Source organism: Delphinapterus leucas, chromosome 4, assembly GCF_059928025.1.
Source record: "Delphinapterus leucas isolate spDelLeu-1000000601 "Yukka" chromosome 4, BTC_Dleu_Yukka2, whole genome shotgun sequence".
NCBI classification, from domain to species: Eukaryota; Metazoa; Chordata; class Mammalia; order Artiodactyla; family Monodontidae; genus Delphinapterus; species Delphinapterus leucas.
In genome coordinates, this window is record NC_143132.1 from 622,444 (window position 1) to 644,415 (window position 21,972).

Below are 21,972 nucleotides of genomic sequence, written 5' to 3' on the forward strand. Positions count from 1 at the left end.
TTCTGTCTGGATGATCGGTCCATTGGTGTAAGTGAGGTGTTAAAATCCCCCACTATTACTGTGTTATTGTCAATTTCCTCTTTTATAGCTATTAGCATTTGCCTTATGCATTGAGGTGCTCCTATATTGGGTGCATATATTTAATTGTTATATTTTTTCTTGGATTGATCCCTTGATCATTATGTAGTGTCCTTCCTTTTCTCTTGTAACATTCTTTATTTTAAAGTCTATTTTATCTGATATGAGTATTGCTACTCCAGCTTTCTTTTGATTTTCATTTTCATGGAATATCTTTTTCCATCGCCTCACTTTCAGTCTGCATGTGTCCCTAGGTCTGAAGTGGGTCTCTTGTAGACAGCCTATAGATGGATCTTGTTTTTGTAACCATTCAGCGAGCCTGTGTCTTTTGGTTGGAGCATTTAATCCATTCACATTTAAGGTAATTATCAATATGTGTGTTCCTATTACCTTTTTTGAATTGTTTTGGGTTTGTTTTTGTAGGTCCTTTTCTTCTCTTGTGTTTCCCACTTAGAGAAGTTCCTTTAGCATTTGTTGTAGAGCTGGTTTGGTGGTGCTGAAATCTCTTAGCTGTTGTTTGTCTGTAAAGCTTTTGATTTCTTCATCAAATCCGAACGAGATTCTTGCTGGATAGAATAATCTTGGTTGTAGGGTCTTCCTTTTCATCATTTAAAATATATTGTGCCACTCCCTTCTGGCTTGTAGAGTTTCTGCTGAGAAATAAGCTGTTAACCTTATGGGAGTTCCCTTGTATGTTATTTGTCGTTTTTCCCTTGTTATTTTTTTTAATATAAATTTATTTATTTATTTATTTTTAGCTGCATTGGGTTTTCATTGCTGCACACAGTGTTTCTCTAGTTGCAGTGAGCAGGGGCTAGTCTTCGTTGTGGTGCATGGGCTTCTCATTTCTGTGTTTTCTCTTGTTGTGGAGCATTGGCTCCAGGCGTGCGGTCTTCAGTAGTTGTGGCACGTGGACTCAGTAGTTGTGGCACATAGGCTCTAGAGCACAGGCTCAGTAGTTGTGGCACATGGGCTTCATTGCTCTGCAGCATGTGGGATCTTCCGGGACCAGGGCTTCAACCCATGTCCCCTGCATTGGCAGGCGGATTCTTAACACTGCGCCACCAGGTAAGCCCTCCCTTGTTATTTTTAATAAGTTTTCTTTGTCTTTAATTCTTGTCAATTTGATTACTATGTGTCTCGGCGAGTTTCTCCTTGAGTTTATCCTGCCTGGGACTCTCTGCGCTTCCTGGACTTGAGTGGCTATTTCTTTTCCCATGTTAGGGAAGTTTTCAACTATAATCTCTTCAAATATTTTCTTGGGTCCTTTCTCTCTCTCTTCTCTTTCTGGGACCCCTGTAATGTGCATTTTGGTACATTTAATGTTGTCCCAGAGGTCTCTTAGGCTGTCTTCATTTCTTTTCATTGTTTTTTCTTTATTCTGTTCTGTGGCAGTGAATTCCGCCATTCTGTCTTCCAGGTCACTTATCCGTTCTTTTGCCTCAGTTATTCTGCTATTGATTCTTTCTAGTGTATTTTTCATTTCAGTTATTGTATTACCCATATCTGTTTGTTTGTTCTTTAATTCTTCTAGGTCTTTGTTAAACATTTCTTGCATCTTCTCGATCTTTGCCTCCATTCTTTTTCCAGAGTCCTGGATCATCTTCACTATCATTATTCTGAATTCATTTTCTGGAAGGTTTCCTATCTCCACTTCATTTAATTGTTTTTCTGGGGTTTTATCTTTTTCCTTCATCTGGTACATAGCCCTCTGCCTTTTCATTTTGTCTATCTTTCTGTGAATATATTTTTTCCCACAGGCTGCAGGATTGTAGTTCTTCTTGCTTTTGCTGTCTGCCCTCTGGTGGATGAAGCTATCTACGAGGCTTGTGCAAGCTTCCAGATGGGAGGGACTGGTGGTGGGTAGAGCTGGGTGTAGCTCTGTGGACAGAGCTCAGTAAAACTTTAATCTGCTTGTCTGCTGATAGGTGGGACTGTGTTCCCTCCCTGTTGGTTGTTTGGCCTGAGATGATCAAGCACTGGAGGCGATAGGCTCTTTGGTGGGACTAATGGAGGACTCTGGGAGGGCTCACGCCAAGGAGTACTTCCCAGAACTTCTGCTGCCAGTGTCCTTATCCCCATGGTGAGCCACAGCCACTCCCCGCCTCTGCAGGACACCCTCCAACACTAGCAGGTAGGTCTGGTTCAGTCTCCTATGGGGTCACTGCTCCTTCCCCTGGGTCCTGATGCAGACACTACTTTGTGTGTGCCCTCCAAGAGTGGAGTCTCTGTTTCCTCCAGTCCTGTCGAAGTCCTGCAATCCAATCCCACTAGCCTTCAAAGTCTGATTCTCTAGGAATTCCTCCTCCCGTTGCTGGACCCCCAGGTTGGGAAGCCTGACGTGGGCCTCAGAACCTTCACTCCAGTGGGTGGACTTCTGTGATATAAGTGTTCTCCAGTCTGTGAGTCACCCACCCAGTGGTTATGGGATTTGATTTTATTGTGATTGCGCCCCTCCTACCATCTCATTGCGGCGTCTCCTTTGTCTTTGGATGTGGGGCATCTTTTTTGGTGAGTTCCAGTGTCTTCCTGTCGATGATTGTTCAGCAGTTAGTTGTGATTCTGGTGCTCTCGCAAGCGGGAGTGAGCCCACGTCCTTCTACTCCGCCATCGTGAACCAATTGCTCCTCTCCCGTTTGTTTCTAATTCTGTTTATAATAGCATTTTGGTTACAGAGTCAGTTAAAAATTTTACAGTCAAATTTATTATATATATGCTTATCAACTACAGGGAAGGGGAGAAGGATCTAATTGCAGTTTCTGTTTCTCTTTTTTCACTGAGAATGCTACTAGGACCCCCCCCCCACTATCCCCACCTGGGTGGGTGCCTTCCCGGGCCCCTCACACCATGGCCGGAGGTCCTGGCATCAGCCCCTCGCCTCTGACCTCCCTGGACAGCAGCAGGCCCAGCCGTGCGAGCACAGGTCCGTCCCCGGCTGCCCGGAGGTGGGGCATGGGGCCTTGGGGGCAGGGAAGGGAGATGGGCCCTTCTGTCTGGGGAGCACAGCTACACCTTGACAGGGTGGTCCTGGGAGAATCTTACTTCCTGATGGAGGCAGCTGAGTGCAGGTAGGGTGGGGCACAGAGGCTGCCCTGGGAGGGTCAGCTGGGCCTGGTCGGAGCACCAGTCCTGGACCTGGAGGGAGTTGTCCCAGGGGTCTGGGAAGGGCCTCAGGTGCTCGGGGACAGCCGTGATGGGGACTCACTAAGTCAGGCCCGAGTGGCCACCGTCGAGCTGTGGGACTGTGTCCTGTCGGCCCCGGAGTGGCCTCCTTGTCCTGGCAGCCTCCTTGCTGGGGCTGCAGCTCTGCTTCAACCCCGCCTGAGAGCTGATGGAGCCCTGCCCCAGCCCTGTCCTGTCCTCTTCCTGTCCGCCAGCCCTGCGCCCTGCCCAGGCCTTTCTAGGGATGGCTGGAGGCTGAGCCTGTGCCTGGGGAAGAGACGTTGGTGTAGAGGGGTCAGCGGGAGCACACTGGGGAGGTTGTGTGTGAGGGGTGATAGTGAGAGGTGTTACCGTGGGGGAGCTGGCGAGGAGGGCTTAGTGAGGGGTGTGGGTGACAGGTTGCTTGCTGCTGAGAGGGCGTTAGTGACGGGTCTTTGCTGAGGCGGTGTTAGTGGGGGGTGTTCTTGTGGGGATGTTGAGGTGACATTTGTGAGTGCATATTTTTGAGGGTATGTTAGTGAAAGGATGTTGGTGTGGGGACTTTGCTGACGAATGTTCGTGAGGGACAGTGTGAGGAGATTTGGTGGGGAGGCCTTGGTGAGGGGACATTTGTGCGAGGACACGGGTGAAGTGGTAATGGTAGAGACAGTGTGAGTGTTACTGTGGGCCGTCGGTGAGGAAATGTTGAGGGAGCGCCTGTGAGGGACGCTCCTGGGGTATATTAGTGAGGTGACGTTAGAGAGGCATGCTGGTGAGGGAACATTTCTGAGGGGACACTAGGGGCAGTCAGTGTGGGGAACTAGTGAAGGGTGTTGGGGAGGAGGCTGGTGACGGGTCGATACTGAGAGACGCTGTGAAAAGTTATTGAGGGGACAGTAGTGTGGGGGTGAGATCGTAAGGGCTTGTGGGTGGGGTAACATTGGTGTGGCCGTTGCTGAGTGATGACCGGATGGTAGTGAGGGGACATTAATGTGGGACGTTGGTGTGGGGACATTTGAATGTTGACACTGGTGAGGGTCCTGGGTGAGGAGGTGTTTGTGCAGAGATGTTGTTGAGGGGATGCCGCTGAGGGGCCTTAGTGTTGGGCTGCTCGTGAGGGGATGCTGGTGAGGGATGTGCCGCTCTCAGAGGCAGGAGTGTGGCTGGCTACTTACGGACACTTTGAGGGCCTACAGCACTCTGGCCTGCGTCTGTCCTTCCTGTGGGGGTGGAGTTGACAGGCATGACATCCACTCAGGCTAAGGGACCACCTCGAACACTGTCTCGGTCACAGAATAGGGCGTGGTTCCTCAGTATGAGGACCCATGGCCTTGTGCACACTTTTGAGGCCTGGGGAGTCCGCTGGGCTCCCCGAGGACTGCACGCTGGTGATGCCTGCACAGCGGCCGTCCTGGGCGGGTTCCATGGCCACTCCACTGGCTTCCTTCTGTGACCTTAGCCCCAGGTGAGCCCATTTGGGTTCAGCTGTGTCGAGTCTCCTTCACTCATGCCCCCTGCTCTCAGGAGACAGGATCCATGTCTGAGTGGGGCTGGGTGGCGGTGAGCAGGCAGAGTGGGGACCCAGCTAACCCCGGCTGTAGAGAGGGCCTGAGGGTGTCCCGTGTGTATGAGGGAAGGCTCTTGTAGGAAACCGCAGAACCCTAACTCAGACACCACACGTGGCAGGGAGTGTGTCTGAGCGTCCCTCCAAGGGGCGGAGGGCTGGGGACGTGGGGCCTCAAGGAACAGCCCTGACAGGGAGCTGGTGCCCTTGCCCTCCAGGGAGGTCGGGGCCCCAGGGGAGAGCGCGGGGGACACCAGCGTGGCGGGCGCCCTGCGGGTCCCCAAGGTGGCCTGCGCCCGGGAAGGACCCCGCCCACCTGCTCTCCGGGGTCGTAGGCCGGAGTCACGGAGAGGGACGTCCTTTCTTCTGCAGAGGGGACCCCGTGCAGGGTCCAGCGGACAGAACTCCAGATCCGTGGAGGGAGGGGCCCCTGCCTTCCCCCCGGCCCCGCCCCCGGGAAGTTCACAGGCACCGCCCCTGCCTCCGCCCCCCCCCCCGCCTCCCCCCCCCCCCGCCCCGACCCCGGGAAGTTCACAGGCGCCAGCCCTGCGGCCTGAGGCCTGGGGCTGCCGGGCTCTTCTCTTTCTCGTGCAGGCGTTTCTTACTGTTCTTTGCGGGGAGGGAGGGGGTCAGAGGAAGAGAAGATACTCGGTGTGACGCCCTGCCTTTCAGCTGCAGGCCGTGTAGGCAGATGACAGGAGAGGCGGAAGTGAGTCAGTCACCCCCAAAGGGGGGTCAACAGGGTGTCATCGTGTTCTGGGCTGAACTGTGTCCCCCTCCCCCAAATTCCCATGTCGAAGTCCTAGCCCCCAGTACCTCAGAATCTGACCTTATTTGGAAATAGAGACGTTGCAACGTAATCTGTAATTAGTTGAGATGAGGTCATCCTGGGGTAGAATGGGCCCTAATTCAAAATGACTGTGTCCGTGTCCAAGAGGGAAACGTGGACACAGACGGGCCGTGGAGGAGGGACAGGAACTGGCGCGCCTGGAACGGTCCCTCCCGAGAGCCGTCAGCAGGGGCGTGGCCTGGGGACACCGGGACTCTGCCGACTGCTGGCCTCCAGGCTGTTGTTGCAGCCCCCAGGTTGACATACTTTTGTTAGGCCAGGCCCAGCAGACTGAACAGCCTGGGATTTAACAGGGCACTTCCCAGAGGGTGAACTTGAAAGACCTGGGCGTCTGGACAAAAAGTCACCGCGGCTGCCAGAAAGAGCCTCTCATTTCTCCCCTATCTATCTATCATCTATATATCAATCAATTATCTATCTATCTCCTTCTCTCTCATCTGTGTACCTGTCATCTATCTATTATCTATATATCAATCATCTATCTCTTTCTCATCTGTGTACCTATCTCTCTATATCTATATATCAATCTATCAATTATCTATTTTTCTCCCTCTCTCATCTGTGTACCTGTCGTCTGTCTACCATCTATCTGTATCACCTCTCTTTCTATCATCTGTCATCTCTCTATCATCTATCTCTATCCACAAATAGCCTTATGCAAACCAGCAAACATCCCTAAAGTTCCCTGGCCCTGTTTTGGGGACAGAGTGAGACTTCACTGACCAAATACTTTGTTTTCAGCCCAAAACCAACTAGACAAAGGTGGATTCCACGGTTGAGGCCATCCAGTCAGTGCCCTTGGGAGTGGGGTGCCTGTAAGGACAGGGGGCCAGGCCCGGCACCCTCTGGGTGCACAGAGCAATCCGGGGGACCCCGGGGTATGATCAGTCCTGGGGCTTATGTGAACGGTCTCAGCATCCCCACTGGCACAGACACTTGGAAGCTGGGGAGCAAGCGGGGTTCAAAGCCTTTATTGGACTGGGGTGTGTGCACACAGGGAGGTGCAGGGCCTGCTGTCACAGCTCAGTCTGATGGGGGAGGTGACGCCCAAAGACCTGGGAGCGGGGCCCGAGGGCTGGCAGAGAGCCTCTGGAGGGCACTCGGGGGAGGACAAGTCTGGGAATGAGGCTGGGCTGAGGGAGGCCAGCCCCAGATGTGCTCCCTGTGAAGACTCTGGGGTCCCGGGAAGGCACAGAGGGCAGGACAAGGGTGGATGGTGAGGAGGGACAGTGCGCTCAGGGTGCCCAGGGCTGCGGGGTCCCCGGTAGGAGCTGGGGTGGGCGGGGGTCCTCCGCTCCTGACTTTACACCCACACGTGGAGAGACTGAGCCCTCAGTGCGCTGGACCTCTCAGGTGAGGTCTGAGCAGCACCACGGACAGGAGGACAGCACCCGCGGGGCAGGGGTCGCGGGGCTGGTGGTGGGGGCGGGCAGGGGGCGCTAGCAGATCCAGCGGATGAACCTGTCGAAGAAGCCAGGCTGGACCAGGCTGTCGTAGTCCTTCTCGTGGAAGACGGCGGCCGGGTCACCCAGGCTGATCTTGGAGAGCACGTCCGCATCCACGTCGCTGCCCACGGCCACCACGGTGGGCACCACGTTCTGCTTGCGCATGGAGTGCACCGCCTCCTCCAGGCTGTCGTTGCCCGTGACGCCGTCCGTGAGGAACACGAAGTCCAGCTCCGCGTGGCGGCGCGCCCCGGCCTGCGCGCTGCGCACCACCTGGTTGATGGCGTGCACGATGCCCGCGCCCACGTGCGAGAAGGAGTTGAGGTAGCGCGCGCTCGCCAGCGCCTCCTGGATGACGGTCAGGTTGGAGGTCAGCGGGAAGGCCACCTGCTGCTCGCGCGGGCCTCCGAACTGCAGCAGCGCCACGCGCGCGTTGAGCGGGTCGTCGTCCCTGCGCGCCAGGGTCAGCCGCCGGGACACCTCCTCCACGAAGTGCCGCGCCTTGTGGAAGTTCTGCTCGCCCAGCCGCTCGGAGCCGTCCAGCAGGAAGACGATGTCCACGGGCCGCTGGGTGCACTGGGCCACGTACAGCTCTGGGGGCGAGACGGGGTGGTGCGCGGGCGACCTGGGTGAGGCCCCGCTGCCCCGCCCCAGCCGCGCCCCCCGGGCCACGCCCGCCCCGGCCACGCCCTGCGCCCGCCTCTCGGCGCATACCGCACCCACAGGAGCCACTCAGACCGCTGGAGCTTCACCCAAGGTCACCGGCGGTCGGGAGCCCTCCACAGCACCCAGGACGTGGGTCCAGGCTCCCACCCTGTCTCCCTGGGACCGACACCGTCTCTCCTGGTTGTGCTCCCACCAGGAAATGTCCCCAAACCTGAGGCTGAGGGGTCCCTTTCCACTCTCCCAGCACCATCCCTGCCCAGCGACCTCCTTCAGGCCTCACGGGCAGGCAGGCAGGGATCAGTAAAGCCCCTTCTTTTGGCCCAAGAACTGGGTGCGCCCAAAGGACCACAGGGCATGGGGAGTAGGGGTGGGGGAGAGAGGTGTCATCACACCTGTGATCGTGTACAAAGACCTCACGGAGATCCCCAGATGCAAGGACCCACCTCTTGAGGCTGGGCCATATTTCTCCCAGCCCTGGGAGCATCAGGGAGAGAAGGGGCCTGTGTCCCGTCGACTGGCTCAGGCTTTGGTGGGCAGTGGGCACAGGTGTGGCCAGACCCCTGTGGCAGCCCGGGTGACTCCCTGTTTACCTGAGACCCTTGCCTCTTCCGGGCAGTCACCAGCCCAGGACATGCTGGACAGTGTGAGGGCAAGGCTGCCACCAGGGCTGAGGCTGGGCCTCTGAGGGACGTGGGTGCCTCTGCACAGCTTGAAAACCCGCTCCACACACGGGACCACAGGCTGGGTCTCCATCCAGGAACGCGCAGCCAAGCCCCTCGCCCAAGGCACTGCTGAGATCTCAGCTCTAACGGCCGATGGGGCTCGGCAGCGGCGGGGCTGGTCCTCCCTCTTGGGTCCAGCTCTCATTCCCATGGACACCCTCCTGACCTGGGCAGGAGAGGACTCCGCTCACAGCCCAGGTGTGCTGACCCAGGGCCGGGAGCACAGGGATCCCACCGGAAGGAGGTCCTGACCTGTGGCACCAACCACGAGGGGCTCAGGATCCCGCTTGGGCCCCGCAGGCACCAGGTGCCCCCCTGCATGGGCAATCCCCGAGGTCCATGCAAGCAAGCAGTTCGCCCCAGCAAGTCGCTGACCACAGCACACATTCACACTCGTTTTTCAGCTTTTATAGAATGTATGAGATGTGCTCACAGCACCTGAAGGACACTCTTGGGTGTGTCACCTGCAGTACTGGGCTACCCGCGGAGGAGCGAGTGTTTCTGGCAGAATTTTTTTTTTTAAAGGAGCTTATTTATACGGCAGTGCAGATGAAGAGCAGCTTTGGCTTTAAACCCACAGAGCTGGAGCTGAAACTCCCCAGCGAACTCCCTGTGTGCCCCTGGGCCTCTAAGTCCCTGCGGTCAGAGTCAGAAACGCAGGGACTGCTTGTTTGGGGGCAGTTCTCTATCAACCAGGGAGGCGAGAGAAGCGCACAAGGGGTGACCTGGGCCCAGAGGCCAGAGGTGAATCCGGGAGTTGGGGCCGTTTATGAGGCTCTGGTCTTCCCTCTTCCTTTTTGGCTAAATAATGGCCCCCAAGAGATGCCTACGTCCTAATCCTGGAGCCTGTGACTATGACCTTATATGGCAAAAGGGCTTTGCAGACGGAATTCAATTAATAATTCCCTTGAAATGGGGAGACTCTCCTGGATTATCCGGCCCTAAATGCCACCACAAGTGTCCCTGTAGGAGGGAGGCCGGGGCAGGGCGGGGCGGGGGGGAAGGGGAGAGGCCATGTGTCCACAGAGCAGAGACGGGAGCTGGAGAGGAAGGAAGGGCCTCCCTTAGAGGCCCAGAGGGCGCGCGGCCCTGGGACACCTTGCTTTTGGACTTCCAGCCTCCAGACCAAGAGAACAGCTTCCTGCTGTCTTCAGCCCCCCAGTGTAAGGTAGGCAGCCCCTGGGAGCTCCTGCAGCTGGGGGGCCGCACCCTGTGGGCTCAGCAGAGCGCCAGCACGGTCTCGGGGTCCCCCACGATGTCCCTGTGCACCAGCTTAAAGGTGTCAACGAACAGGTCCATCCAGTCCTGCCGTTCGCCTCCTGTGGCGAACTTGGCCCGCTCCGCGGTGTAGACCAGCACAGCCACCAGCCTGGAGTAGGCGGCTGGGTCCTGTGTGAGCTCCGTGGCGTTTAGCAACTTTTGGATCAGGGGGATGGTCCTGGGGAAGGAGGCGTCCGGGCCCTCTTCCGTGCGGAGGAAGGTGACCGGGGGCTCGCCGCCAGGCCGCGGTCCATCTGCGGGGGATTCCAGAGAAGTTTTTCAGGGACTTGGTCGGCGTGATCGGGGCTCCAGCCGCCTCTCTCCTCGGAGATGAGGAGGGACCAAGAGGCCAGCGAGGGGGTCAGACGAGGAGCCGGGGAGGCTGCAGCTCCCCCATGGTCAGCACGGGGTGCCAAAGCGAAGCAAATGGGGCTTTGGGGAGCCCGGAGGAGACGGGGAGCAGAAGCTCGAGAACTGCAAGACTCTTGGCACAGATGGCTGCTGAGGCTAACCGGGTTCTGGCGGCCCTGCCCTGGGACGACCCCAGCCCCCTTAAAATGCTCAGTACTACCAGGACAACTTCCTGCCTGTTCCAGCCCGGCCTGTGATAGGCAGCTGGGCCCCTTGAGCCCCTCTCAGGGTGGTTTCTCTAGCCGGCTTGTGATTACAAATCCTCCGCCCTTCACCTTCAGACGTAAACCTCCCCGCCCTGCGCCGTTGCCCTGAGGACCAGGGAGCAAACGCTCAGGGCGCCCCACGCTCTCCCCTTCCCGTCCCATCCCGTCCCGGGGGAGGTCAGGGCCTACCCTCCAGGCCCCTCGCTCCAGGCGCAACACGGCCTCCTGTCCGCAGGGTGCCTCGGACACGTCCAGTTAGCTCGCCCGGGTGGCCCGGCCTCACGGCCCCAGCCCTGCCCTGCGCCCTTCCTTTGGGGCACCCAGCCTTCCGGAGCCTCCTGCCTTGGCGTGAGGGGCAGGGCTCAGGTCTCCCTGGCTCTCCCCCTCCCGCAGCAGCTGTCGCGGAAGAAGACCTGCCTTGGCCGCCTTTGCCTGGCGTCCGCCTTTGTTGCTCTTTGACAGCCTCGTGGTTCTGCCCCAGTTGAGCTGCCCCCCCTGCCTTGGTCCAAGCCCAGATGTGGCTGAGCCTCTGGGTGGAAGGGGCCATCTGGCCCAGTAGGTCAGGGCTGTGCCAGAGCAGGCAGCATCCACCCAGTGCCCCATCTGCTCAGCCCTCAGCGAGCGTGCCAGAGTCCACTCGTGTCACGGAGGCCATGTGTAAATGCATATTCCGTAGTTACAGCTACTTTCTTCCCTTCTGGTCACAATGTCTAATTTACTTGGAAATTTCAGATCGCTTTAAAGGAGATGAGATTGTGGGTTTAGCAGAGGGGGGCTTAGAAGAACGGGGGGGTCCCTAAGGGGGCTGTTCCCTTTCACTGTCAGGTCCTGGAGGCTCAGGGGAAGTGAGGTCACCAGCATTACTCCAGCATCAAAACCAAAGACATCACAAGAAAGGGCACGACAGCCCAAGATCTCTCACAAACACAGATGCAAGAATCCTCAATAAAATATTAGCAATCAACTCTAACAATATATATGTATTATACATCATGACCAAGTGGGATCCATCCCAGGTCTTGGAAGGCTGGATCAGCGCTCAAAGCTCAATGAACATAATCCATCACATCAGCAAAGCTAAAGAGGAAAAACCAACTGATCCTATCAACAGGTGCAGAAAAAGCATCTGACAAAATCCCACACTCGTTCACGATAGACTCTCAGTACCTAGGAGTGGGGGGCCACCCTCAGCTTGATAAGGAACATCTACAGAGACCCTCAGCGGACTCCCCCATGGCGAGAAATTCACAGCTTCCCCAGCAAAATCACCACTGGGCCCTGGCACCAGGGGCTGGGTCAGGTTTCTGCCCTCAAGGGGGCCAAGCTGACCACGGCACCCGCACCCTGGGAGGAGTCAGGCACCCTGAGGACAGGGGCACAGACCAGGGGTTAGTTGGGTCTCTGCGTGGACCCAACCCCCTTTAGCCCCCGGGGGAGACTGGGGTTGGTGCTATTGGGCCAGCCTCTGGGGTTTGGAGTGGCTCTGGGTGCCACACACAACCGTCTTCAGCTGACTCTGGGGACCCCAAGCCCAGGCTGTCTCTGGGATGATCCCACAGCTTGCCAACGGCCATGGCATAGTCATTGGTACAATCTCGGCGAGCACTTCCTTGGAAGTTCTCTGTCAGAATAAGTGTGCGGACCCCCGTCCCCAACTCAACACGGTCCCTTACCTCAGGCGGCCTTGGTGCCTTTGAACCTGCCTGGGGCCCCCTGACGCCTGGGAGGAGCCTGCCGGAACACTGACCTTGTGGCAGACATGGATGTGGACGCAGGCCCCAAGGTTCCCATCGCTGTTGGACCTGCCAACAGTCCAGCCCGACTCACCCTGACCCCCCGCCTGCTGCGGAGGACCCACCACCCAGAGCCGGCCCCGGGGGCCCCTCCGAGGCAGCAGCAGGATGCCCAGAGGAGCTGGTCGATGCATCCTGCCCCTTCCCCGCCCCGAGGGACCCCTTGGGGGCAGCCTCCGTGGGTCCCCAGCCCCCAGCCTCCCACTCTAGTGCAACCACATAGGGCTCGAGGCACAGCCCCCTAAACATATCTGCTCTGGAGAGAAGAGCAAACCCCAGCCGCCAGGCAGCAGCTCAGGGCATCAGGGCAGAGGCCCGCTCTGCAGCTGCCCCAGTGGCTGTGGATGTGTTAGCCTCCCTGAGGGTTTAAGACCAGCCATTTCACTTACTGGATCCAGGGTTTCCGCCTGCAGGAGCCGGGCGGCCCTGGGGTGTCTGTGCCTCTGGGCACCTCAGCCCAAGAGGCCGTGAATCTGTGTTCGAGACCAGCGGCCCGAGAGCTTAGCGCACCCCCTCCCCACATGCGCCAGGTGGGTGGGGTGGCTGAGCGACTCCAGACGTCAACTGCACCCTGAGCCCCCTCCTCAGAAGTGCCAGGGTCCCGGAGGCCAGGCCACCGCGAGTCTGGAATCCGAGGCTTCTCGCTGGGGCGGCTGCAGCGGCAATTCCTAGGGTCCCTGCACAACCCTCCCCCTGGCCCTGGCTGCCGGCTTTCCTGAGGGGCCAGCGGCGCCCGCGTTACCTGTTTGGCAGGGAAGTTCCGGGCACACGATCTGGGGGTCTAGGAGAGAGGAAAAGAGGCGGGGGTCCCGGTGGCTCCCTCGGAGGCCTGCGGAGACCTGGCCCCTCCCCGGCCACACGCCCCTCCCCTCCTCTCCTCCGGACTCACCCGGGCACAGCACGTCCTCCATGTCATCGATGAACTTCTCGGCCACCAGGTCGGAGAAAAGCGTCATGTTGCGCACCTGCTGCGGCTTGTCACAGGCGATGGAGTATAGGTTCTCGCTCTCGTGCTTCTCGTGGAACATGTCCCCGATGCCGATGGCCGTCACCGTCACGTCGTGGTTGCACAGTGCCCGCAGGTTGAGGTCGTCGTCGCGGGGGTCGTGGCGGCCGTCCGTGATGACCACCGCGAACACGCGGGTCTTCTGGCGCCGGCTCTCCTTGATGAGCTGGTTGTAGGCGAACTTGAGGGCTGAGGGCGTCCAGGTGCCGCCCGCGATCCACTCAAGGTTCTTGACGGCCTCCTTGAAGCTGGACAGTGAGTCGATGCGCTCGTCGTCCAGCTGGATGGCCTCGAAGGTGCCGTCATGGCTGTACTGCACGACGCCCACGCGGGTCCCTGTGGGCGGGCGCGGGCGTGACGGCGGCCCTCGGCAGAGCTAGGACCCCTCTGAGACCCCTCCCGTGGATTTCTACCCGGACCTCAGGCGTCCTGCGGCCCCTCTGCTCGAGAATGCGGCCTGGTGCCCCCTGCCCTGCCGGACCACCCCCCCAATTGCGGTGCCGCTGACCTGTCTCCGACTTGGGGTCCTTGGCGATGGCCCCCAGCCTGTTGACCACGTTGATGACGAAGTTCTTCTCCAGGGTGAAGTTGGTGTAGCCAATGCTCTCGGAGCTGTCGATGACGAACACCACGTCCAGAGCGCCACAGCGCTTCTCACAGTCTGCGGGGGGGGCGGGGCGAGCGTGTGGGGCGTGGCTAGAGGAGGGCGGGGCGAGCAGGCGGGGAGGGTGAGCGTTCGGGACGGGGTGAGTGGGGGGCGTGGCGAGCGGAGGGCGTGGCGAGCAGGCGGGGAGGGGCGGGCGGGTGACAACGCTGACCCCCGTCCCAGGGAGACAGCCTGAGACCCCAGGGGCGTGCAGCCAGGTGCACCGTGGGAAACACTGAACGTGAGCGGGAGGGCAGGACTCGGACGGATGACCCTGACCCCGGGACAAGAGCCCCCAAGGACACAAGTGTCCCAGTCCAGCCGCGTGGGGGCCGCAACTCACCACAGCACCCGCACGTCTCCCTCACGTAGGTCATGACGTCGCACTCCTGTGACACAGCGGGGTCAGCCCCCAGCCCAGAGCGCAAACCCTGGGGAGGGGCTGGAAGCGCTTCTGCAGGAAGCCTGTGGTCCCTGCCCACCCCCTGCTCTGACCTCACCCCTGCTGACCTGCCCTTCAGATTTTTAGGAGGGAGAAGGACCCTGAGTCCCACCCCGACTGAAACCTACCGTGAGGCCGGGGTCTCCTGGGGGGCCAGGCTCTCCCTGGAAGGGGGAAGGATACCAGTGAGAGGTGACACCTGTCATGGCCGAGGCTGGGAGGGCTGGACTTGTTCTCACGTGGCCACTCCAGGACCCCTGCATGGTTCTGGGTGCCTGTTGGCCTAGATGGCCCAGGGACTGTGGCCCGAGGGCCAAAGGGATGGGCGACTGACCTACCTCGGGTCCTGGCGCTCCTCTCTGCCCCCGCGGGCCTGGCTCACCAGGGGGACCAGGATCTGCCTGAGAAGGAAAAGGGCAGGTGGGCTCTGGCAGTACCTTGGGTGGTCCCCCCACGCGGCCCTGCCCCGGGCAACCGTCGACAGGGCGCAGAGGTACTCACAGGCTCGCCCTTCTGGCCTTTCCTCCCGGGTTCTCCTTTGGACCCAAAGTCACCTCTGCCCCCCTGTGACACAGGACACCCGTGTTAACAACACAGAGAGCTCGGCAGCTGGCACTGCTCCCCTGCCGTCCCCCAGCCCTCCAGGGATCTGCCCAAGAGGGACACGCCTTTTCAGGAGGAACCTGTACTCAGCAGTGCGGGGCCGCCAGATGCAGCCCCACACGCGGCATTTCAGGGCGCGGCCGCTCCCACCAGCAGAGCCCAGCACAGAGGCCCGCTGCACAGACCCCCCGCGGTACGCACCTCGGGGCCGCGGGGGCCAGGCTCGCCTTTCTCTCCCTGGGAAGCAAACACAGGGGTCACTCAGCACTGGGCTGAGGGGTGATGGCCGTGCAGCCCCCTCCCTTCCCTGACGGGTGGGCTTGGGCATCGAAATCTGTACAGAGCCACAGAGGCTATGGGAGAACGTTTGATTCCCGGGGGACCTGGCTCTGCTCTTGATGGTCACCCCCTGCCCCCAACCCCAGCCTCACCCTGGGCCCGGCGGGGGGCCCTGGCAGGAAGTAGCAGGAACCTTCCAGTCAATGGAAGGCCCTCCCGACAGTGCCCACCCCCTTCCCCAGTCCCTGCCCCCACCCCCAGGACTTACAGGTGCTCCTCGGGGTCCCGGGTAGCTGAAGCCAGGCCTGCCGGGGTCTCCCTAGGGGACACGGGAGGCCAGTCAGGCCAGGGCCAGTGGAAAAGGTGGAGGCTGAGTCAGTCGGCCTGGACTGGGGGTGGGTGGGCAGGGCCCGCCTTGGGGGACACGCCACCCCTGAGGGTGAGAACATGGGCTGGGATGGGAGGTTGCTGCCCAGGCCCCTGATGTCCTCCCTCACCAAGGCATGCTCCCGGCAGCCTTACTCAGGAGCCCTGGCCCAACCTGCCTGCCGGGTGGGGAGGGCGCATACCTTGGGGCCAGGCTGTCCCGAGTCTCCGCGGGGGCCAGCATCCCCAGGGTCTCCCCGAGATCCCTGAGGGCAGAAAGGAAGCAGGGAGTCGGCACAGACGGGGCTGACCTCATCCAGCTCTGACCCCCAGGCAGCATCGCTGCCCTGAAGGGCTGGCCGTCCTGAGGGTCTCTCCTCTCCACGTGCCACGTCCCGGCTCCCCCTGGCACACTCCCCGCCTGGTAAAGCCTGACCCCTCAGGGCAGGATGGCGGAGTGAGGTGCGTGGGGGCCCTTGGCTCCCTGTCCCGCTGCCCAGGTTTACTGTGCGGACAGTATCCTGCCTGCCCGAGGGCAGGAGGACGCAAAGCCATGGGCCCTCCCAGGCATCCTGCTACTGACCTGCTTCCCGGGCTCTCCAACAGTCCCTTGGGGACCTCTGGGTCCAGGTAAACCTCGGTCTCCCTGGACAGAAAAGAGACGAGGGCGCTTCAGAGACGCTGCTGTCACTCACTGTGGACTTCGGCAAGGGCAGGGGGCCCTGCTGCCCTCCAAAAGGTCCTTAGCCCTGACCCCAGTGGCCCCAGGCAGGGTCTGCAGGGTGGAGGGCAGGAGAGGGGCAGGGGGCCCTGGCGGTGCCACCCCAGGAGGGTATGTGGCCTTTGTGGCTGCCCACCCGCTGCCCCACTTGCCTTGGCTCCTTTGTTGCCAACCTCTCCAGCCAGGCCCCGGGGCCCCTCAGGGCCAGGGTCCCCCTGTGGGAAGAGAGGCCAGGTTAGTCTGGGGGAGGTGAGGAGAGGGCATCATGAGCTCCCCGGGGATGAGGCCCCAGATGGTGGAGGGTGGCGCTGGAACAGCAGGCCTGCCCGCTCGGCCTCATGCAGCAGGGCAGGGGTCACCAGTCCCAGAGGAGGGAGCCCCTCCTTTGAGACCTTCCCCCACATCTCACAGGCAAATGGCTGCCCTTGGATTTCACCACAAAGACAAAGACCTCCTGCGCCAGCTACAGGAGCACATGTGTGCGGGGGTGGGGGGGATGCTGGGGGGTGGAGCAGTGCACAGCCTGCACAGCTGTGCATGGCGTGCATGGAACCGTCCTTGCCCAGGCCTCTGATCAGGGAGTAACTACTGCTCTCCCAGACCCTGCAGGGAGTGCACCCTGACGGCCAGGCCCTGGGGGTTGCCTTTGTTCTCCTAGGTGGACCGTGGAGGGGGTGTTGGTCATCCCTCATCACAGGGGCTCCACTGGCACCACGGTGAGACTCCGGTGTAGACACAGGCACGGCAGACAGCGCCCGAGACCCCCCCGTGCGGACACTCACCTTCTCGCCCTTGGGGCCATCGCTGCCTGGGCTGCCCTTGGTTCCAGGGTCTCCCCTGCGCCCCTGCAGAGAACAGGCACGTGGGAGTGTGGGGTTCCAGGGTGGGAGCCCCACTGGAACCCCACACTCTGTTCTCCCCACAAGGACTCTGGCTGTGGGGTCTGGGGGCCCCTCCAGAGGGCCTCAGCCTAGACCCTGTCCTCTGCTGGGTCGGTTTGGTCCCAGACGAGGATTTAGGAAATGACGGGGGCTGGTGAGCTTGTAAGTCCGGGAGTTCAGGTGACGTGACTGGGACCGAGCTTGGACCAGCTCTTCGCGAAGTCCCTCTGTTCCCTCTGGATTGGGATGCGTCCCCTCTCGGGGTCAGCCCTGGGACTGGGCTCCACCCACCCCGTGGCGAGACCCTCAGGGACGGCTGGGTGGGGTCGCCGTGTGGACCTGCAGAGTGTGTGCTTGGGTCTAGGTTGAGCCCTCAGGGGGTCCTGCCAGCGGGGCAGGTGGGGCCCCGGGGCCACTTAATGGGCACTGAGCGTCCGGCTGGGGCGTGCGTGCCTGGGCCCCGCAAGCCACTCCTCAGCGGCCCTCCGTGGCGGCTGCCGTGCGGGGGCCAGGAGGCTCAGCTGGAGAGGCTGGAGGACGCTGGGCTCACAGAGGCCCAGAGCAGCGCGCGCCGAGGCAGCCCTGTGGGAGGGTGCGGCAGGCCGGCCGGGGTGCCCAGGGCCTGTGCGCGGGTGAACTCACGGGCTCGCCTTTGGGGCCTCGGGGCCCAGGCCCACCCTTGGCTCCTTTCAGACCGGGACTTCCTGGGGCTCCGGTGTTGCCTTGGTAGCCCTGCGGGGAAGAGACAGCTCAGCTACAGCCGTGACCTGCCCAGGCAGGCGGACAGCTGTGGGCAGGGCCCAGCCCGTGCGAACGCACGCCCGCCGTCTCCGGTGGGGCCGTGTTTCCCTCGCGGTGCGGTGCGCCGTCACCTGGCAGCACGGACAGACAAGCTGGGGGTGCTCAGGGCCCAGGGCTGGCCTGCCTGCCCACCCCCCGCCATGGGGCACCACGGGAGTGCGGCCGGAGCCCGCCGGGAACACTTGCCTTGCTTCCTTTTGCCCCGTTTTCCCCCGGGGGCCCTCTGCGTCCCGGGCGGCCAGGGTCTCCCTGGAAAGGTTTGGAGAAATCAGCCTCATGCTCTTCAGATGCCAGCAGTGGGGCAGGACCCTGGCGGGGCTGGGGGCACGCGCTTCCCCTCCCGTGTCTGTGGAGCAGGTCCCCGTGTGGGCACCCATGGCCCCCTCCCTGGTTTGCAGGGCCAGGGCCTCTCTGCTGGGCGTCTCGGCCCAGTGCTACAGGCAGGGAGAAGGCCCCTGGGAGGCTGGCGACCCCCTCTGCTCTGGCCGGCCCGCCACCTTGGCCAGGCTGCCTACCTTGGAGCCTTGATCTCCTGGCTCCCCAGGGCTGCCGGCTTCCCCCACGTAACCATCCGGGCCCTGCAAGAAGGGAGAGGGTTGTGCTGGGGCTCTGGCTGGGAGCTGCGCTTGCATTTTCCCTGTGGGGTCAGGGCCAGTTGACCAGGGGGAGGGTGACCAGCACCCTATCGTTGGACTGGCTGCCGGGACCCCCGGCCTGGGCGGGCAGACTGGACAAGCCGCTGGCCCGGGAGCCCTTCGGGACTCTGGAAGCAGCCACCCTCCACCTGAACCGGGAGCCCCTGAGGCCATTCGTCATGTTGTGACCCCAACCCCGGCTGAACCCTGGCGGGGTTCCGGAACAGGCGGGGCAGGGGCTGGAGGGAGGAGCCCAGCTACTGGCTTCCCGCTGCAGCTTGCAGGGCTGGTGGCTGCCCTCCCCACCCCCGCCTGGAGCCCAGCATCTCCCAGGGCAAAGCCTCAACGCTGTGCTCACCCGATCCCCGGCGTCTCCCTTGCAGCCAGGAGGTCCGATGCGTCCCAACTTGCCCTGAAGGAGAAGAGGGGAGCAGAAGGTGCGTCAGGGCCAGGATTCGGAGGACACAAGCCCCGATGACAGAGGTCAGTGGTGCCAGGTCTATGTGCACCGGGCACCCCACTGTGGACGTGTGCGTCAGTGGCTGTCAGGGTGGCGGTCCAGAGTCTCCAGGGTTGCAGCCGGGAGCATGAGTGCCTGTGGTGTCCCCTCCAGCAGTGTGCATGTGTGCGTGCATGCGTGGTGCGTGCTCACCTGTGACATTTGTGTGTGTGCTGTTTGTGTGCACCTGTGCACGTGTGTGAACCACCAGTCAGGCCAGACGTGGGGTCTGCAGGCCAGGCAGGGAGATTCCTGCAAGGCCGGCCCTGCTTTTCAGGGGCAAATGTCCACTTCTGCTCTTGCAAGGTTCCCGTGTGTCCTGTGTCCACTGGGTAGATGCAACCACGGGCCACCCAAGCCACAGGTTGTGTGCAATGGCCAGAGATGCCCAGAGGCCTGGCCCCTGGAAAGACCTGAGAGTCTCGAGGGCGTGGTTGTCATTTCACGGGCACCCTTGCTCCACCCAGGGACGGAGCCCCAGCGTACTCTACCTTCTGTCCATCCGTCCCGTTCTTGCCCGCCAGGCCGGGGGCGCCCTGGAGGAGAGGGAGGAGGGACCCTGTTAGCCCCGATGCTCCTTCCTTCTGAGCAGTGGGGAGGTAGGCGCCCTGCCCCCGCCCGCCTGTCCGCTCACCTTCCGCCCTTCGGCTCCAAACTCGCCCTGCACAGGAGGAAACGAGGCCAGTTAGCGCTGCTGACACATCACAGATGCCACTGCATTAGGCCCAAGTCTACCCTTGGACAAAACACGAGGCCAGAGCGGCCCCAGAAGGCTACTACCAGCATGACACCGGGTCCCATGCCCCAGCACGGACCCCCGGCTCGCTGCCGGACACTGCTGCCAGGGTTGGGGCCATGTGAGGTCTGGCCGCCCAGAGTCCACTCTCACCTTCTCTCCTTTGAAACCAGGAATACCCTGAGGTCGGAAGGAAAGAAAAGCAGCGTTACCAGTGTGCGTGTGCTGGGACCCAGCAGGCCTGGGGGAGGAAGGGGGGACGGGGAGGTGGGGGGATGGGGGGTGGGGTGGTGGTCGTCAGGCTCGGGTGCAGAGGCGCCACCAGGGACGTCGCTGGAAATGCAGAAGCGCCTCCCTTCCTTGGGGCAGGGGTGGGAGCGGTGGGCCATGCCAGACACATCCTGACCCCAGCGGCCGGCCCCGCCTGGAGCCAGGGAGACCTTGGCTTGTTCCCATGTGTCCCGCCCCCCGGGCAGGGTCCGCAGCAACTTGCCTTGGGTCCTGGGAATCCAATGGGGCCTTCGATGCCTGGATCTCCCTGTGGAAGAGCAAAGGGCCGTGGATGTAACCTCAGCCGTGGGAGCGGGGGCTGCTGGGACAGGGTGTGGAGGGTACTCACCTGTCGCCCCTTCTGTCCAGGCTCTCCGGGCTCACCCATGTTGCCCTTGGCGCCCTGAAAGCAGATGAAAGAAAAAGGAATAAATCAAGGTGGGGAGGTAGCAGATGCATCTGGCCAGCGGCCTGGCAGACGAGCAGACACCCCTCTCCCGAATTTAGAAAGAAGCCACTTGGTAATAACTTTCCCTGTAACGGTGTTTCAAACGCTCTGCCTCATGTCCTCAGAGGTGTCTTTCCCTCTCCTGCCTTTACACTGTTTGACGTGAATCACTGGTGTTTCTGATTCCCTGGCAGTAATTGTGGAAGGATTTCATTTGCTACACCTCTGTTGTTACGAAAATGCAGGGCCAACCTAACCCCTTAAAACCTACTTATGTAACAAGTGACAGGACTGAACGCCCTGTATGAATTAGCACCATATTACCGAGAGTGACGGAGTGCATATTTCCTTATGTACTTGAGCATGTTTGTTTACTTTACAGGAGTCTTTTATGGGCAAATCTTAATTAAAAAGTATTCCTACTTTTCTCAAAATGCCATATAAAAGACAGCTGATAAAAGCTGAATTTTAGTTCTGCCAGGGTGAGAAGTGGTGAGTCCATCCGAGGTGCAGTGGCCCTAAATCTGGAGTTTAAGACACGTTGGGGGCTTTCCTGGGAAACAGACCCCTCGGGTTGTCTGGGCATCTTACCTTCTGTCCGCGGTAGCCCTTGGGGCCGGGGGGCCCGGGGATCTCCAGACAGCTCACCTTGTAGCACTGAAACAGGAAGCAAGGGGCAGTGCGTGAGGCTAGCACCACAAGTCCCAGGAGGGAGGGAGGGGGCGCAGCCTGTGGCCCACTGGACACTGGGCCACTCTGAGCTGGGGCTGCATGATGGGACAGACTTGGGAGGTACCCAGGAGGCCCCTGTGCCCACCAGGGGCGGGTTCAGGGGCCCACACCAGTGCTCTAGTCAAGTTTTGGAAATCAAGGCTGCATTAAGCAATGACCAACAGTAGAAAGTATTAAATCGCTGCTGGCCAGTCCCCCCTGTGCTTGCATATTAAATCGCTGTGGTATTGAGCAGCTGCTCCAGGAACGGGTGCACTTGTAGTATCCTGGGCTGTGAGCTGGTGCTGGGGAAGCTCAGGCTTCAGGTCCTGTGCTGCAGGTCCCGTGCTGGGCACCCAGCTGGCCACCTGCCTTCTCCTCCTGGCCTCCCTCGGGTGGATGGAGCCCGTCAGCCCAGAGGGCAACCCTCAACCTCGACCCTCATCTTTTGGCTGTGTAGACCCTAACGCTGACCTCCTGCGTTTAAACAGCCTGGTTTTGGCCAGGATCCCTTTGTCCAGACTCGAGTCTCAGGCCCCACGTGGAGCTGAGGGGTCTTGCTCCCTGGCCGGGCCCCCCTCATTGTCCTAGACCTCGGGAGCCCCAGGGAGTGGGGCGCGGGTGATCGTCTCTGCTGGGTCAGAGGCCCCAAGCAGCTCCCGGCTGGGCCGGCAGGGATGGAAACGCTCTCACCTCTCCGTAGGCTTCATGTTTCTGCGGAAAAGACCCAGAGAGAAACCCTGGTTAGTGGGAAGCTGGAGTCTGGGCAGCTCCGAGTCTGGGCAGGGACGC

The 21,972-nt window shown here is 60.7% G+C and overlaps 1 protein-coding gene across 2 annotated transcripts in view; it reads right to left on the reverse strand.

The window, feature by feature from the left end:
• Positions 1 to 6,569: 6,569 nt before the first annotated feature.
• COL6A2 (collagen type VI alpha 2 chain) overlaps positions 6,570 to 21,972 on the reverse strand; it is a 36,910-nt gene continuing 21,507 nt past the window's right edge. The window contains exons 4-28 of one of the 2 annotated variants that reach the window (XM_022596868.2): positions 21,874 to 21,894; positions 21,061 to 21,126; positions 20,371 to 20,424; positions 20,245 to 20,289; positions 19,905 to 19,931; positions 19,650 to 19,676; positions 19,507 to 19,551; positions 18,875 to 18,928; positions 18,397 to 18,459; positions 18,068 to 18,130; positions 17,723 to 17,812; positions 16,982 to 17,044; positions 16,352 to 16,414; positions 16,062 to 16,124; positions 15,682 to 15,744; positions 15,381 to 15,431; positions 15,035 to 15,070; positions 14,732 to 14,794; positions 14,569 to 14,631; positions 14,359 to 14,394; positions 14,132 to 14,177; positions 13,651 to 13,803; positions 13,026 to 13,478; positions 12,879 to 12,917; positions 6,570 to 7,671 (exon numbers count right to left, since the gene is read on the reverse strand). In XM_022596868.2, the coding sequence (XP_022452576.1) occupies positions 7,073 to 7,671; positions 12,879 to 12,917; positions 13,026 to 13,478; positions 13,651 to 13,803; positions 14,132 to 14,177; positions 14,359 to 14,394; positions 14,569 to 14,631; positions 14,732 to 14,794; positions 15,035 to 15,070; positions 15,381 to 15,431; positions 15,682 to 15,744; positions 16,062 to 16,124; positions 16,352 to 16,414; positions 16,982 to 17,044; positions 17,723 to 17,812; positions 18,068 to 18,130; positions 18,397 to 18,459; positions 18,875 to 18,928; positions 19,507 to 19,551; positions 19,650 to 19,676; positions 19,905 to 19,931; positions 20,245 to 20,289; positions 20,371 to 20,424; positions 21,061 to 21,126; positions 21,874 to 21,894 (2,346 nt within the window). In that variant the 3' untranslated portion in view covers positions 6,570 to 7,072. Of the gene's footprint in view, positions 7,672 to 9,668; positions 9,981 to 12,878; positions 12,918 to 13,025; positions 13,479 to 13,650; positions 13,804 to 14,131; positions 14,178 to 14,358; positions 14,395 to 14,568; positions 14,632 to 14,731; positions 14,795 to 15,034; positions 15,071 to 15,380; positions 15,432 to 15,681; positions 15,745 to 16,061; positions 16,125 to 16,351; positions 16,415 to 16,981; positions 17,045 to 17,722; positions 17,813 to 18,067; positions 18,131 to 18,396; positions 18,460 to 18,874; positions 18,929 to 19,506; positions 19,552 to 19,649; positions 19,677 to 19,904; positions 19,932 to 20,244; positions 20,290 to 20,370; positions 20,425 to 21,060; positions 21,127 to 21,873; positions 21,895 to 21,972 lie in introns of those variants that run through there. The other variant, XM_022596869.3, reaches the window with a different exon arrangement.